Below are 15,299 nucleotides of genomic sequence, written 5' to 3' on the forward strand. Positions count from 1 at the left end.
GGTCACAAGAACAACGAGAGTAACATACTGTTCCTGAATAGTGCCTTCTTGACGAAATGTCAGCAATAATCCATTAAACTAGCTGCCATGTTACAGAAAAACAAAACAAGAAATGCAAACTGAGTCACAGACGTTATCAGGAGAGTCAAATATAGACTATAAAACACAATTGCCAGTCATCCGCTGTTATCCTGAGTCTGAAATGTCCGTGGGATGAAGGTTGACTCAGATGGATCAACAAGACCTATCCAAATGTCTTTAAGTGATTCTAGGTTCCAAAGGTGTCATCTCAGACTGGGAAAGTCAGATCTGGCTGCCAGTAGTATCTTTGAGGCAAATTCAGTTCTACAGTTCCATCAGCCATCTATCAGTGAAACACTAACAAGCTAAAAACAACAGCAATGGCAGCATCCGGACTGGAGAATACAATACTGTGGAGTGGGAGGCTAATGAAGTTCCCCATCAATGCACCGCTTCCATGCCTTCTGAATGCAGCCAGCGATCTAAAATCCATCATCTGTAGCTTCAGGGTGGCAATGAGTTATGGCTTTCCCAGTTGCACTGAACAATACCCCAGGAGTAATGACTAGTAAGTGTAAGCAGTGGGACAATGAGATAATTCATCTCCCTGGCATGTCCAGCAGTGTTAAGTCAGGGTTGCCATTAAGGCACACCAACTCCCGCATTGACTTGATGACATCTGGACTTAACCCAGCGCACTGCATTTTAGATTTCTATGTCAAGAAAGCCTCTGCTAGTCAAACTTGTTTGACTATCTATGTTGATGAACACAATCACAAAGGGTATAGGCCATCTAGATTCTACATTTTATTCTATAGGCTTACTCCAAATCACAAATGGACATCATGTTAATTTATATAATTGGCTTTTGATGAGATAGTGGTTTGGGTATTTTTCTGTTCTTGTTTTTGGTTTGTTTGGTTTTGTTTTTTTTTTTTTTTTTTTTTTTTTGCTTTTTTGTTTTGGTTTTTTGTTTTATTGTTTGTTTGTTTGTTTGTTTGTTGCAAAGGCAGCCTCAGCAGAGGTATAGAAATACTTTAAAAGAAACTCTATGCTCCTTTATTTTATTGGCTTTAAGTCAGTAACAGCCTACTCCTGGGAATTATATACTACTTAGGTTGATATCTCAGAGACACAATTTAAATGTGACCTTTGTTTAGAAAAATAAGGCAAAGGGTTTTTTTTTTTCCTCCAAATTGAATAGTTACTTGTGGGAAACTCATGAATATCAATAATAAATCCATTCCTAACTGAAAGCTCAATCTTATCCAAGAGCCTGCTGGGCAAGAGCTCTAAGCCCGCAGGCTCATAAGTCAGTGTGTGTGTGTGTGTGTGTGTGTGTGTGTGTGTGTGTGTGTGTGCGCGCGCGCGCACATGTGTGAAGTATGCCATGTAGTGTAATTTTCACAAGAGTGCAGGTATGCATGCTTAGGGCAGAAGCCAGATGAAGGCATCTATGTCTTGCTTTCACACTTTACATTATTCCCATGAGACAGAGTCTCTCACTAACCTGGAGCTAGGCTGACAGCCATCACCCAGAAAGTCTCAGCAATCTTGATATGTTCATTCCTCACGGACCTGGGATTAGAGGTGCTCACCTGGACAAATTCAACTTTTTACAGAGTATACTGTGTTCTAAACTCATGTCCTCATAGATGCACAGTAGCACTAGTATCCATTGAGCCGTGCCTGTGTTCTTTCATTCTTCTGAGTTCTGGCTAAGTCAAGATTGATCATAGAATTCCCAACACAAAGCACCTTACCTGGCACAGAGTAAGTGCTCATTGTATATACACTGGATAATCACCAAGCAATCAGATATCTTAATCCTAATTTTTAAAGCATCATATTATTTAGGCACTAAGGGACCTGAAGTGTACCAGTCTAGAGAGCACTTGCATAAATGAGAAAAATACAGATATTTGGCCTTTTACTCTCACAATATTCTATCAGACACCAAATATTTTATATAGACTTTGTCAGTGCAGTTTTATGATTGCGTTATTATGCACTTAATTTGCATATTAAATTTATCATTCGTTTCCTTTCACATTTTAGAGCATCGGGATCTATAAGTATTTTTTCTATCTTTTTGGTTTCCAATTTACTTTATGGCAGCTGCTATTCATCTGTATAATCGGGATACATTCATATCAGGATCTTGGTTTTAAAATGAGTTGGTTCAGCTTAATTAATCCCCAAGTAAAAGATCACACTGTTTATATCTTTATCTGATAAGACAGCAGGCCCAAACTCTTTGGACAGTAGCCTTAGATGGAAGGGATTTTCTGCCTATATCTATTTCTTATCGTGGTCGGCATCTGTGGTGCTGCTATGGCCCTTCTTTATTTACTCATTTACGTTTGGCCTATTCTTCCTTCCTCCTCTCTATCTCCTCTTTTTTATTTTCCTCTGCAAAGTAACAGATTTCCATTTTATATGGGTAATAAAGTATAGACAGGGTTATGAAATGTTGTACAATCACTGTGAGTCTAGAGCCCCTTGAAACACTGTAGTGAAGAAGGATTGATGCATAGTGCTTCACCTCACAACACAGAATGAGAAGGATGCAATCTAATGAAGGGAGAAGATAGCAGCAAGTTTTAATGTAGCCTGTAATTTAACCCAAGATTATCTTAGAGACAGAATTCTAGATTCCATGTCTTATGTTAAAATGTCACTCCAGATCTCAAGTGTAGGTGTGAGGCCAAGACTCAGATATCACTAGCAAGATATTTCATAAAATTGGCTTTTGGTAAGATGATAGGTTTCTTTTGTTTGTTTTTGTTGTTGTTTCTTTTGTTTTGTTTATTCGTAGACACAGCCAGCAGACTTAGAAACATACTCTCAAAAAATTTAGATTGACTTATAAAATGCATTCATCTTGTTGCTGATGTGTATCTATGTACACACACACCTACATATCCCCCATTTTGCAGTCATCATATATTGGTATTTCTTCAAGAAAACCACTCTTCTATATTTGTGCGAGCTTTCTTGGTAATAGTCAGCTTGTAGATAGTTTATTTTGATTGATCTTCAGGAAGAGCTGACAACATAATTTTTTAAAAAATTTCCCTTTCAAAGAAGAGGCCAAAGTGCCAAATGTTAGAGTCATCTTCACAAATTGACTAACTTACTTCATAATAACAGCAATGAGACTTCAATCCAAAGTGTTTGGCTTAAAATTGACACCTCTGTATCTGGCATGCTGCCCTCAGATCTATGTATGAAATGAAGGTCAACGGATTTTGAAGAAAGCATCATGTACCTATTAGAGATTTGGGGAAACACTCCTGATATCCCATACAGTTACCTGTGGTCCAGCTTACATAATCCTGGCTCCCATTGCCGTCCATCTCTGTTTCCCCAGCTCTGCTGTGATGGCACAGCTAAGCTAAGAGCTGCAGAGAGGATACCCAGCAAGGTCTCTCTGCACAAGTGGCTAATGATCTGGAAAAGCTCCTAAGCCTGGAAGCCCCAAAGAGGCCTTTTTCACTAAGAACAAATAGCAATGTAAAGGATTTTGAGCCAACCTGCAGTGCTCAGGACTCTGTGGGAAACGAGATTGCCTCTGCTGGACACCTTTGTATTTTTCTTGTTCTCTTCTCCTGCACTACCAGTCTCTAAACAACAATATTCCTCTGTACTCCATTGGATATCCCCCTAACGTCTGGAGTCCAATCCAGTTCTGTCAATGGCCAAATCCAGGAATGAAGCTGAGTTAACAGCTGTCTAACTTCACGGAGAACTAACCTGGCAGATGCTGATGCTTGACTATAAATATTCACACAGAGACAGTCAAAATGAGGCATCCAGGGTGAATTTATAGATGCAATAGACCAGAGGAATAGACCATTTATCACATTTCAGCTCAGCTCCCTTTTATTCTTGAGGAGTCCCTTTGAATATCATAAATTGTAGAGAAACAATATTACACAAGACAAACTCAATAAATACCCAATTTCCACACATCTGACCCAAGAGATATTACCAATAAAGTTTTTGGAGGATGCAGTTTGGGAAAGAAATTCTGCCACTGTGGTATAGGTTCTGCCAGTACAGTGTCCCTTTGTCCTGCCTACCTCAGCTTCTGCACATATCTGCATTGCAAGTTGGGAAGGAAATCGTTGGACAAGGTTATAGATTCTTGTCAAACAAAACAGATGTCCTGACACATAAATTTTCACTATTCCTGAAAGGCTCATAATTAAAAAATGAATCCAAGAGGATTTACTGTAAATTACACACAGGGAAAAAGAAATTAATATGCCTTTTCTACACCAGCATTAACTACACAGAGAGAAGCTAATTGCTGCTCAGTTCTCTATGACCTTCTGTTTAATAGGCGGTGAAAAGACGTTGTCAAAAGCTGCCCAGGAGCAAGCACAATACTTCATGGTAATCCTTTTGGTGATCCTATGAAGGTGAGCATAACATGACATAGCTCCAGACAGCATAGATGGGGGAATAAGAGGCAGATGTCACTCACAAGTAACACCAGCTGCTCTCCAAACAGTGAGCTGATTAACTCAACAATAGATTTCACTGGAGGGAAACTTATATTTGAAGTAATTATTTGCAAAAAATCCCTTGGCCCCGAGAATCTCATTTTATGTACATGAACTTCAATAGAGATCTTTTTGCCTTTGTCAAATGCATCTCATTCATGACTTCATTGATACCATCAGCGACAACTGACAAAAAATACTGGGCCATGGAAGCATGAACCCCAAACAAGGAATGCTAGCTAATCTTAAATAAATGATTTCTAACTCCTAAGCTATTTTGATCTCTTGGCCTTTTATAGTTTTATTTTGGTTTGTTTGTTTGTTTCTTTCTTTCTTTCTTTCTTTCTTTCTTTCTTTCTTTCTTTTTTTTTTTGAAGAATTCAAGCTTGCCATTTTCATTATTGATTGTCAAAGACCACTTAACAAAGACTGGAGGTTTACAAAAAAAAAGCATCAAGAGGGGTGGGAAATATCACTGTCTCAGTTAGAAAAGTTATGATTTATGTAAATTATAAATAAAAAACAAACAAACAAATCATGTCTACAGCACGTACCCAATTTAGCCTTGGACTCTCTCTCTCTCTCTCTCTCTCTCTCTCTCTCTCTCTGTCTGTCTGTCTTTCTCTCTCTCTCTTTTATTTTCTCTGTCTCTCTCTCTCCTTTTTTGATCCAATTCAATGCCTTTAGTTTTCCCAGGTTTTCTTTTCATATAACCTGAGTTTGATCCCTGGTACCCACATAAAAGGCCCATACGTAAGTGTATGCCTGAAGCATTAGCATTGGAGATGTAGAGACAGGGGGACCCTTGCTGGCCAGCCAGCTTAGCAGAATTGGCAAGTTCTAGGTTGAGTAAGAGACTTTATCCCAAAAAGTACGGCTGAAAGCAATTGAGGAAAATACTTGATATTGACCTCTGGATCCCACAGTCCTATGCACACATGTGAATGAACACACACACACACACACACATACACACATACACACACACACACACACACACACACACACACAGACTGAAATAGAAGTACTGTAAATAAATTAGTAAATGAATCAAAAAGTCCAGCAGAGTAGAATTTCTTAAGAAGAAAACTATTTTCTTGAAGATATTTTAATGAGTAAAGATTTTAGAGAAACATGGGAAAAGGTAAAACTCATGTGAGCTTAGGGCTTAGTAGCTGAAAGATGTGCACTATGCATCTACAAATTAGATGTCTACACTTGGGGCTGATATGACTAGTTGAAGCCAGAGGTCATTCATGCACAGTTCATCCATCACTCTCAAAAATATTTTCCATGTAAAGCTCATAGTGAGAGACTCTAAGGCACAGAGAGCTGACAAGTAAGGTAAGCTTTACTTGCCAATATTGCTGTGTGGACTCTCCTAGAATGAGTGTTCACCTCTGAGTTAGGCTCACTGGTATTCTTGGAAGAACATGATTTCTTCCTTCAGATAAGCTAAACTGGCGGTTAAAAACAAACTATTGCAATGACAGTGTTAATACCATAAAATAATCATGAGTTCATAAGAATTATTTTCATAATTTGTAAGAAATCCATAAGAATGATTTTCAGTACCAATTTACAAGATGTATTTTTTCTACATCTCTCCATAGTCTGTCTATCAGTGCTGTGTTCTTTCTTTTACTTACACAGACAACATACATATACTGCATTTACTGGATGATATCAATCTATGTTTTGCTTTGAATTTAATTTAACTAGCCTAACTACCACTATAAGTGCACTGAAGAAAGAATTTCTTCTCCAATTAACATCCAGAGTCAAAGAATGCTGCTTGACTACCATGCGACCCCAGGGGAGCACAGCTGCAGCAGATGTTTGGCCCTTGTTTCATGTCACTATAGTTTATCCCACTGCTCTGGCACAAAAATGTCCCCCATAATTCGTTTATTAGAAGGTTCATATCTAATGACACAATGTGGGGAAGAAGAGACTCTTTAGAGGTGGATTGATAGTACTTTCTAGGGAATCTTAAAGAGTGGGTCGCCTTTCTCCTTACATAGCAGGACACAGCTTTACCAACTATATGGCATACAAAGTAATATCATGGGACCTCAGCTATGTAGCCTTAATCAGCCAGCATCTGGATCTTGGTATTCTCAGTCCCGCATGACAAATCATGAGATGTAAACTCCTGTGGTTTATAGATTGGTCAATGAGAGGTATTTTACTACTATAACAAAATAAACCAAGACAGGTGTCTCCATCTTTCTGAGTGTCTGCCATTACTTTCTTTGTTTCAATGGTGAGTTAACTGATCAACAAGTGGCCTAACATGCTGACCATACAAATTTCCAAAGGAGAAATACAAATGGCAATTTTTTTTCTTTTTCTTTTTTTTCTTTTTAAAATGTTCAACAGTCTTAGCCATCAGGGAAGTGTGAACTACAACTGCTTTGAGATTCTATCGCCCCCTAGGTCAGTGACCACAATCAAGTAAAATAAAAACAAACAATGAAGTGGTTGTGGAAAGGAGGTTCTGTGTCAGAGACAATGTCAGCTGGTATAGGCATTAAGGAAGACAGTGTGGAGTTGCCTCAAAGCATTTAAAATAGTCTCGGGAAGTAGCTCAGTGTTGGAGCACTTGGCTAGCATGTGTCAGGTCCTTCGGATTGCTGATAAATAAAAGGAAATATAATTATCCCATGAGCTACATTAATTATTCCTGGGTAGATACCTGAAAGACTATATCAATATGCCAGAACAAGACTTACATATCCGGCTTTATTGCTGTCCTATTCAGAATAGCTAAGGAATAGAAAGCTTGTATGTATGTAGGCAGAGAGATGGGTAAACAACATGCGGTTCGTGTATACATTGGGATTACATTCAGCTGTTAAGAAACTGAAATCATGACATTTGCCAGAACATTTTTTTTTTAAACTGGAGACAATTATGCTAGAAAATTTATTGGACCCAGAAAGAAAGCATGTTTTCTCTCATACACAGATTCTAGATTTAAAGTGTATGTGTTTGTGTAGGTGTGCATGTGTGTATGTATGTGTATGTGCATGTGTATGTGTGCATGTGTGTATGTGTTTGTGTATGTGTACATGTGTGTATATACATGTGTATGTGTGCATGTGTGTATGTGTTTGTGAATGTGGGCATATATATGTGTTTGTATATGTGTGCATATGTATATGTGTTTTGTGTGTGTGTGCATGTGTGTGTATGTATTTGTATATGTGTGCATGTGTGTATGTGTGCATATTTGTATGTGTTTGTGTATGTGGGCATGTGTATATGTGTTTGTATATGTGTGCATGTGTATATGTGTTTTTTTTGTGTGTGTATGTGTTTCTGTATGTGTGCATGTGTGTATTTGTGTATGTGTGTATGTGTGTGCATGTATATGTGTATGTGTGAATGTGTATATGTGTTTGTGTATGTGTTCATATGTGTATGTGGGCATGTGTATATGTGTTTGTATATGTGTGCATGTGTATATGTGTTTTGTGTGTGTGTGTGTATATGTGTATATGTGTTTTGTCTGTGTTTGTGTATGTGTGTGCTGATTTTTTAAGTATAAGAGCAACAGCAATATGAAAGAACTGGAAAAAAGGAATCCTCATTTTTACAAAAATGTATTTCTATGTCTGTCTGTGATACCTATCTACACATGTTTTTGTGGTTGCTTGCTAAGGGGAAAAGATGGTTCAGTCCTCTGGAGCTGGGGATTAAAGGTAACTGGAAACCACTCAACATGGATACTGTGGACTGAACTTGGGTCAACCCAAAGAGTAATAAGAATTCTTTCTGCTGAGCCATCTTTCCTGTGCCCCTGAGAAAAAGATCTTAATGAGTTGGAGAAGGATATGGAAAAAAGACTTGAAGAAGAGCACACTATGGTATCATACATGTAAGAAAATACAAAGATGAAACTTTATAAAGTGTATGTCAACTTAAAATACAAAAGAAAATTAACTTTTTTTTCAAAAGGAACTGATGTGTAATGAAGTCTTTTGCCTCCTGTCCAATTCCTTTGGGCTTCTACAATGACTCCTAAGTGCTTTTCTTTTGGAATAATTTTCTTAGAACTGTGAAACAAACCATTCAGCAGATGAAACCATCCTTTATAATCCCACAGATGTCGCATGAACCATCCTACCCAGTTTTTATTGTATTGCTTTCCTGATGACTTTGCTTAACTGTTCAAAGTAAGAGGCTGGGTCTTATAAAAATCTTTTGATTTTCTATTCCAATTCTTTTATTCTTATTGTGTTAAGGAATACAGAAAAAATAGACTCATTAGCAGATTAAAAATGGTTTCAAATGACTGGAGCACTGAAGGGGGCCATGCTTATTAAAAGGTCATGGGCAGGGCAGGTTTACTTACTTTGGAACTGGGTGGGTTTTTCACATTGCAATAGGAAAAAAAAGAGTAGTTTCCTATCCTAAGCATGTTAGGAAACATCTTTGGGGAATTTCAGAGTTTTTATTAATAGCAGAATCACTGAGTATATAAAGAAGATAATATATAATGTCAAACTAAAGAAAATGGCTATATAGGGAACATCTGCTAACAAATACAAGGCACACAAATGTGTTTTGCTTGAACATCAGAACATGGTTAGAGGTATTCACTTTTCAAACTCACCAATGAATTACAGAATTTCACAAAGGCCTAGTATTCTAGGTTCTATGACAAGTTCTCAGTGTCCACAAATGATTTGTACCAAAACCCTGACACATCCCAAGCAAACTACCAAAGAGTAAGACAAAATCTCTTTGTTCAGAGTGATGGTGTGGTACCAAACATGATGGCCTAGAAATGGGTAGAATAGCAGCGTATTATCTCATGGCAAAAGATGTTTATGACTAGGCCACATCATATTTTTCTTAGAAAGTCACACTGAACAGAAAAAGAGAAAATAAATCATCATGAAAAGGCAACTGTGCTGGTAATAATAGCCTCGTTAGAGCTGCTATGAAATAGTCATTAAGTTACGTGCAGCACGAATCTTTTGGAGTTTTGTAAATGACCGTGGTTCTTGCAGGCTAAATAAAGATAAACTGTAGTGACTATGGCTTCCTCTCTCTTTGCTCCTTGGCATGGGCTTTCATACTGTTTAAACTCAAGCTTCTAGCACCATATGGTTCCTGAAGCATCTGAGAGAGAATTAAAAATCTGCAACCCAATCCATATTTACTTATGACTAGTGCTTTGTGGAGCATGAGGAGAGAGCATCTTGCTCTGCTCTGGTTCATCTTGGGGCTGGAAGGCAAATTCAGCATAAATCTTGAACTCCTAGCTGGTTCTACTTTAGGACAATACCAGCAGAACACAGCTATGGCTGAGCTTGCTGCTGTGGATCCAACTTGCCAGCTCCAACTCTAGAGATCCATAGAAAATCCACACTCTGCTTTCTTCCCTGGATCTGAGAATTAGCAAAAACTTAGATTCAATGATTCCCGGCAAATGCCCCTTTTCCTCCATTGTGGAGATTGGTACTAATCCCAGATGATCTTTTTCTCCCCTCTGGTATTTAAACTGAATCCTTACTGCTCCAAATTAAATCCATTCTTTCTAGCCCTGTCATTGCTAACTAATGAGAACAATTCCTCTCTCTGCTCTTGGTGGCTACACGTGGGGTATTTACGGATGAGACTCGTATCTTTCTTTAGCCTACTTCCTTAACTGTGCACAGGTGATAAAATGGGTTAATTGTTGCTATAAAAATATTTTCTATCCTTGTAAGAAAGTAATTTTTCCCCTACAAATCATTTTAATTTCTTTGTTTTGCACAATACTCTTAAAATCTGCAGTGACAGGGAGTAAAATTCTCTACCAACATAGACACAGGATCTACAGGAAAGTGTTAAATATGCAATATGCATGCATCACTCAACTTGATCACTGGGCGGTTTCGTCTATGTCACACTCCTCTGCTATAAAAGCCTCAGCTTTCACCACAGATCTTTTTCATACCTGTGGTCACATTGGCCACCAAGTTTTATGAATGAGTTCTTGTTGGAACGTAAACATATCTTAAAAGCCCACTGTCTGTGTGTAGTAAAACCAACACACTGTATGAGCTACAAATTCCATAATGCTGACATGCTGCCCCTTTAGAAAAAGTTTGCCAACCCACTGCTGTCTGTTCATCAAAGCCCAAGTGTGACAGTTTGTAAGATTGAAGGGAGTCTTTGAAAGCATATGCACCTATGTTGAGTTTATGTAGAATGTTTCCCTATGTCTATCTAATGCACACATTACATCACCAGGAAGATAAGAGAATCCAGGCCAAGGCTGGTCAGGTACTCACTATGTGAAGCTGGAGGAAATCACCAAGTCCAGGAGCACTGTCAATGCGTACTAAGATACCATCCTTCACAGTGGTGCTGAATCCCACAGCAAGGCGGTCAGAGCGTGTGCTTGGTCTGTCATTCGCTGGCCAGGTGTAGAGGATGAGACCACCACTTTTCCCAAAGATATATGTGGCACCAGCTGTGAAGGCAAATAGAAAAGAGACATGAGGGCCACTGTATTATGCATTGCCTGCTCTAGTACACTTTTGAGACAGCAGAGGACAGGCATAGTGAGAAAACCTTCTCACACTGGAGAGTATATTGTTTTGAAGACAGATGACTTTCAAAGCCTCAGAAGGTGTCTGTCTCCCCACATTAAGGATGCTAGCAATGGGAATGAAATACGAAATATGTTATTGAGAGATATTCAGTATCTTCTGTTCCTAATGCATACAAGTGGATATATTGGCTAATGAACTTTGTTGCATGTTAACAAACAACATTCCCTCTTCTGTAGCAGCAGAATGGACTTTTCATTTGGCTAAGACAGGCATGAGATAGAAACTTTGTCCCCTGGCTCTGGCTATCAAAATATTCTCATCAGTGGTATCAGGCCTTTTCAGGGGTACTTTACCATAAAGTTTGCAATGAAGAAGCCCAAAGGTACAATTGCTTTCCCAATCCACAGAAATAAGTGTGGTCTTGTGGCAGGAAGCTATATAGGTGAAACAATATTTCTATGAAATGACTGAAAACAGTAATACTTAACATTTCAAAATTTGGGGGTTTGAAAATTTCACACATATATAATTGAGGTAACCTGCATCTGGTGCTCAATTTTAAACATAAAATTTGTTTTTGTTTATTATACAGTTTATATGCAAGAGCTACAGATAAATTTAGACAGGAGTTTTTAGAGTATCTGTATATTGACTATTGTGATCTATCATATGTAGTCAAATGTGACTTTTCCAACGTGGTAACAAGGTTCACTAAATTTCAACCATTTATTTTTTTTGTATATGTCAAAGGTGATGTTTCTAGAAATGGTCTAGCTGGATGACTCAAAGTATTTATGTGTTTCATTATTATGTTGCTATAAACGCTCCGACAGAAATTATTTCTAGAGTCTTTTAAGAGTAAACATTCTTTCCCTCAATATTTTCCTGTTGGTATTTGATATTGGCACAATAGGTCTCATCGCTCTTTAGAAATTAAAATCCAGCAAGGAAAGTATAAAAAAAACTACCTCAAGATAATGGCATCTTCCCTTGGTGACTGATGTGATAACTTATACCTGGCATGTGCATTATTATGCTTTTACGATTTACTTCTTATTTTTACTATTATCAGTATGAATCCTGAGTTACCAAGAATACATTAATTGAAGCTACTTACAAAACCAACATGGAGAAAACCAAGAAAATATTCTGAGATAGTTGGTCCTGTTTATCAACTTGATGGGATTTTTAACTACCTATGAGTACTACCTTGCAGCATACCTATAAGAGAAGATCTAGACTAGGTTAACTGAAGCGTGAAGACACAATCTGAAGGTGAGTGAACAGGGTTGTGGATTACATATGAAAGGAAATACAAGCTGAGCCCCAGCAGTGGCCTCTGCCACCTTTCTGGCTGCTGGTGTAACATGACCAGTTGTCTGGAGCCTCTGCCACCACCATTTGCTGTATGGTGGACTGCATCTTTAAACTGTGAGCCAAAACAAACCATCTCCTCTCCTCTAAATTTATTTTGAGTAGGGCACTTTATCATGGGTGACAGGTAACTAATAAAGATTGATATGTTAAGATATTTTAAAGTCTATATTAAGAACGCACACCAAGTTGTAAATTGGAGAAGAACCTATAAATTTGGTAGCCTAAATGTACTGTGACATTGCAATCACTGGGGTTTTATGTCAGTTATCAAGTCAGCAAGTAGTTTCATACAATAATACTTCTCAACACCCAAAGATAATTTGGTAATAGATTTTCCTGTATGCATCCCAGTGAATTTGTGACACTTATAACTAATTTTGTAAACATTAGGCAACCATTTGTTAAATTTTCAACAGTTATAAAAATCTCAGTCACTGATCTATAGCTACTGTCACAGTTAACTTATAGAAAATATTGAAACAAATTACATCATCTGTCCAAGCAATAGATTATATAGCTTTCTTAAAAATAATGGACTCATTTGGACTAGAATTGGGAGTTTCTGTAGTATACCATCCCTGTACAAGCACTAAGCCATCTGAGATGTATGAAATCCCACTATCCTCTTGCAAAGGTCACCTAGGAGGCTTGTTTATGTTCCCTCCATTTGTATAAGACAAGCAGCAAAGAGTTTATGTCCCTTTATGAGCTTTTCAATCCTTAGGGCAGTCTCCAAAAAACCCTTCAGAATCATCTAGAGATTCTGGGACTATGGTATGCAAAGTTTATGTTAATTCCATATGCAAAACAGTGTTTGCTCTCTCCTACCCACAAACACCCTCAAAGCTGCTTAAAATTAGAAATCTTGGTAAAACAATTTATGCTTGCTATCTCTCCATCTGTGAAGAGTTTAAATAAGTCCTTTTCTGTAGATGATCACAAATGTCACCCTTGCTTTCTTCCTTCTTTATTTGGGAAACTGAAGGTTATTCAGTGATTAATGTATAAAATCACCAAAAATGCAAATCAGCCTGTGACATTTCATGCCAGTTTATAAAATCTTACCCAAGGCTGCCCTGCATTCATACTGGATTTGCTACAGAGGTACATTTCTGCTTTCCCAGGGAAGAATTTTATCAGAACAAAAATAATGTTAACCATGCAGAGCAAGGCACAAGGCTTTATAGTTTGCTAAGCCTTTTCTACAACCTTAAGTTGGACTCAGTAATTGCAGGGGTTGTTTTATTTGTTAACAGTTTTACAGATGTGCAAACAGAGGCTTGAATATCTGTCTTAAACCATGGGTATCCACTTTTAATTGCCCTTCATAGCCCCCTTTTTTCATCCCTTATCAATATAATTAATGAACATTATTAAACAATGGGGCAAAGTTTTGTACCTTTCCATACTTAGCCTTACACACTTCATGTCTTCTCAAGCTGATGTAAAACAAAGCTGAGATGCTTGCCAAAAGAGTTCTGGTTTTAGAAAGCAGATAACTTCATAAACTCTCTTTACTTCTATCTTTACCCACTGTTCTGTCCAATAATTCTCATCATTCTATATTAAAAAAGCTGTTCAAAGATAATACACAAATTCACCACCTCTTACATATTATGTTTAGAAGTCATGATGGTGTTACTTTTAAATCAACATAGAAGAAAACCTCACTATAACACTAGCAGAGAGGTTAAGTAGATAGAGCATCTTATTTTTTGTGTGTGTGTGTTGGATTTACAGTGGCATGGTTTTAGATAAATCTAACTTTGTAGATGGAAAAGTATAAGAGATACAAGGTACTTGGTGTTAGATTTATTCTGTAAGGCACAAAGACTGTAGAAACTTGTTCTTGGTATTGAATATATTAATAAGGGTGACCAGACTTCCTAAGTCTTCCCAAAGTCTAACAATACTGTCAGATGAAGTTAATTAATTGCCACAAATTTCTATACTGACAGTACCATTTTTCTAGTTTTCATGTTTTTCTGGCTTGAATGGCTTTTAGAAATAAGCACAAACTTTCTGTTCATTTTAAACACAAAATACATAGAACATCAAAGGAAGTATAATTTCATTGCTTTAGAATTTAAATTTTTTTAAATGTTAATTTTAAATGACAAACCAGTATTTGGAGAATATCCAAGGAGCCCTAAGAACCCTGTTTGAATCTGTTAACGATCTTCACTTCTCAATCCCTTGATACCACAGTTTGTGTTCTCTGAGACTGTATTTCTGACTGGACTCAGTGTGTTGGTACCAAGATCAGGCTACATTTGTGAGTCATCAGAACAATATAAATTTAATCCATTCAAGTTTTTTTAAAAAAAAAAATGGAAGAAATATCGCTGAAATAAAATGACTACGGCTTCCTTTGGGTCATTTATTTAAGGTCAGAGCATGTTTAAGGAGTGGAGTCAGATTACTCTGCAGTCTCTACCAAGATAGTATTCCAAGTAGGGAATGAAGTCACTGCATAGCTACCACCAATTGAGATTATGTGTCTTAGCTTCTGATATGTCGCCATTTTTACCCACAATCCATAAATTGCAAGCTTAGGTTACTGTTTCAAGAGGACTAGCCATATATGTAGCTGGAAGTAATGGAGCAGTTAGAATTTCAAGCAAGCAAGCAAGCAAGCAATGCTGTGGGTGAGGGGCGGGTGTAAGAAAAGTAGTTTGGCAGGAAAAGAGGTCCAACAAGCTCCAGTGTAATATAATCAAGAAGAAGCTGTGGAATGCAATTGGATGTAGACATAGAATAGTGTAAATAGTTAAGCAGATGATTTAGAATTTTTCAAAAAGAAGAGGTGATAATTTTTTTCTAGTTCACATTTCTT

The 15,299-nt window shown here is 37.5% G+C and overlaps 1 protein-coding gene across 50 annotated transcripts in view; it reads right to left on the minus strand.

Moving 5' to 3' along the window:
• Nrxn3 (neurexin 3) overlaps window positions 1-15,299 on the minus strand; it is a 1,548,305-nt gene that overhangs the window by 332,202 nt on the left and 1,200,804 nt on the right. For all 50 annotated transcript variants that reach the window (XR_013106667.1, XR_013106666.1, XR_013106665.1 and 47 more), the window contains one exon: window positions 10,823-11,004. Coding sequence is in view for 47 of the 50 variants with exons in the window: in XM_076921537.1 (XP_076777652.1) it covers window positions 10,823-11,004 (182 nt within the window). In the remaining 3 variants the exon portion in view is untranslated. The remainder of the gene's footprint in view (window positions 1-10,822; window positions 11,005-15,299) is intronic.

This window comes from Arvicanthis niloticus, chromosome 23 (assembly GCF_011762505.2).
Source record: "Arvicanthis niloticus isolate mArvNil1 chromosome 23, mArvNil1.pat.X, whole genome shotgun sequence".
NCBI lineage: Eukaryota > Metazoa > Chordata > Mammalia > Rodentia > Muridae > Arvicanthis > Arvicanthis niloticus.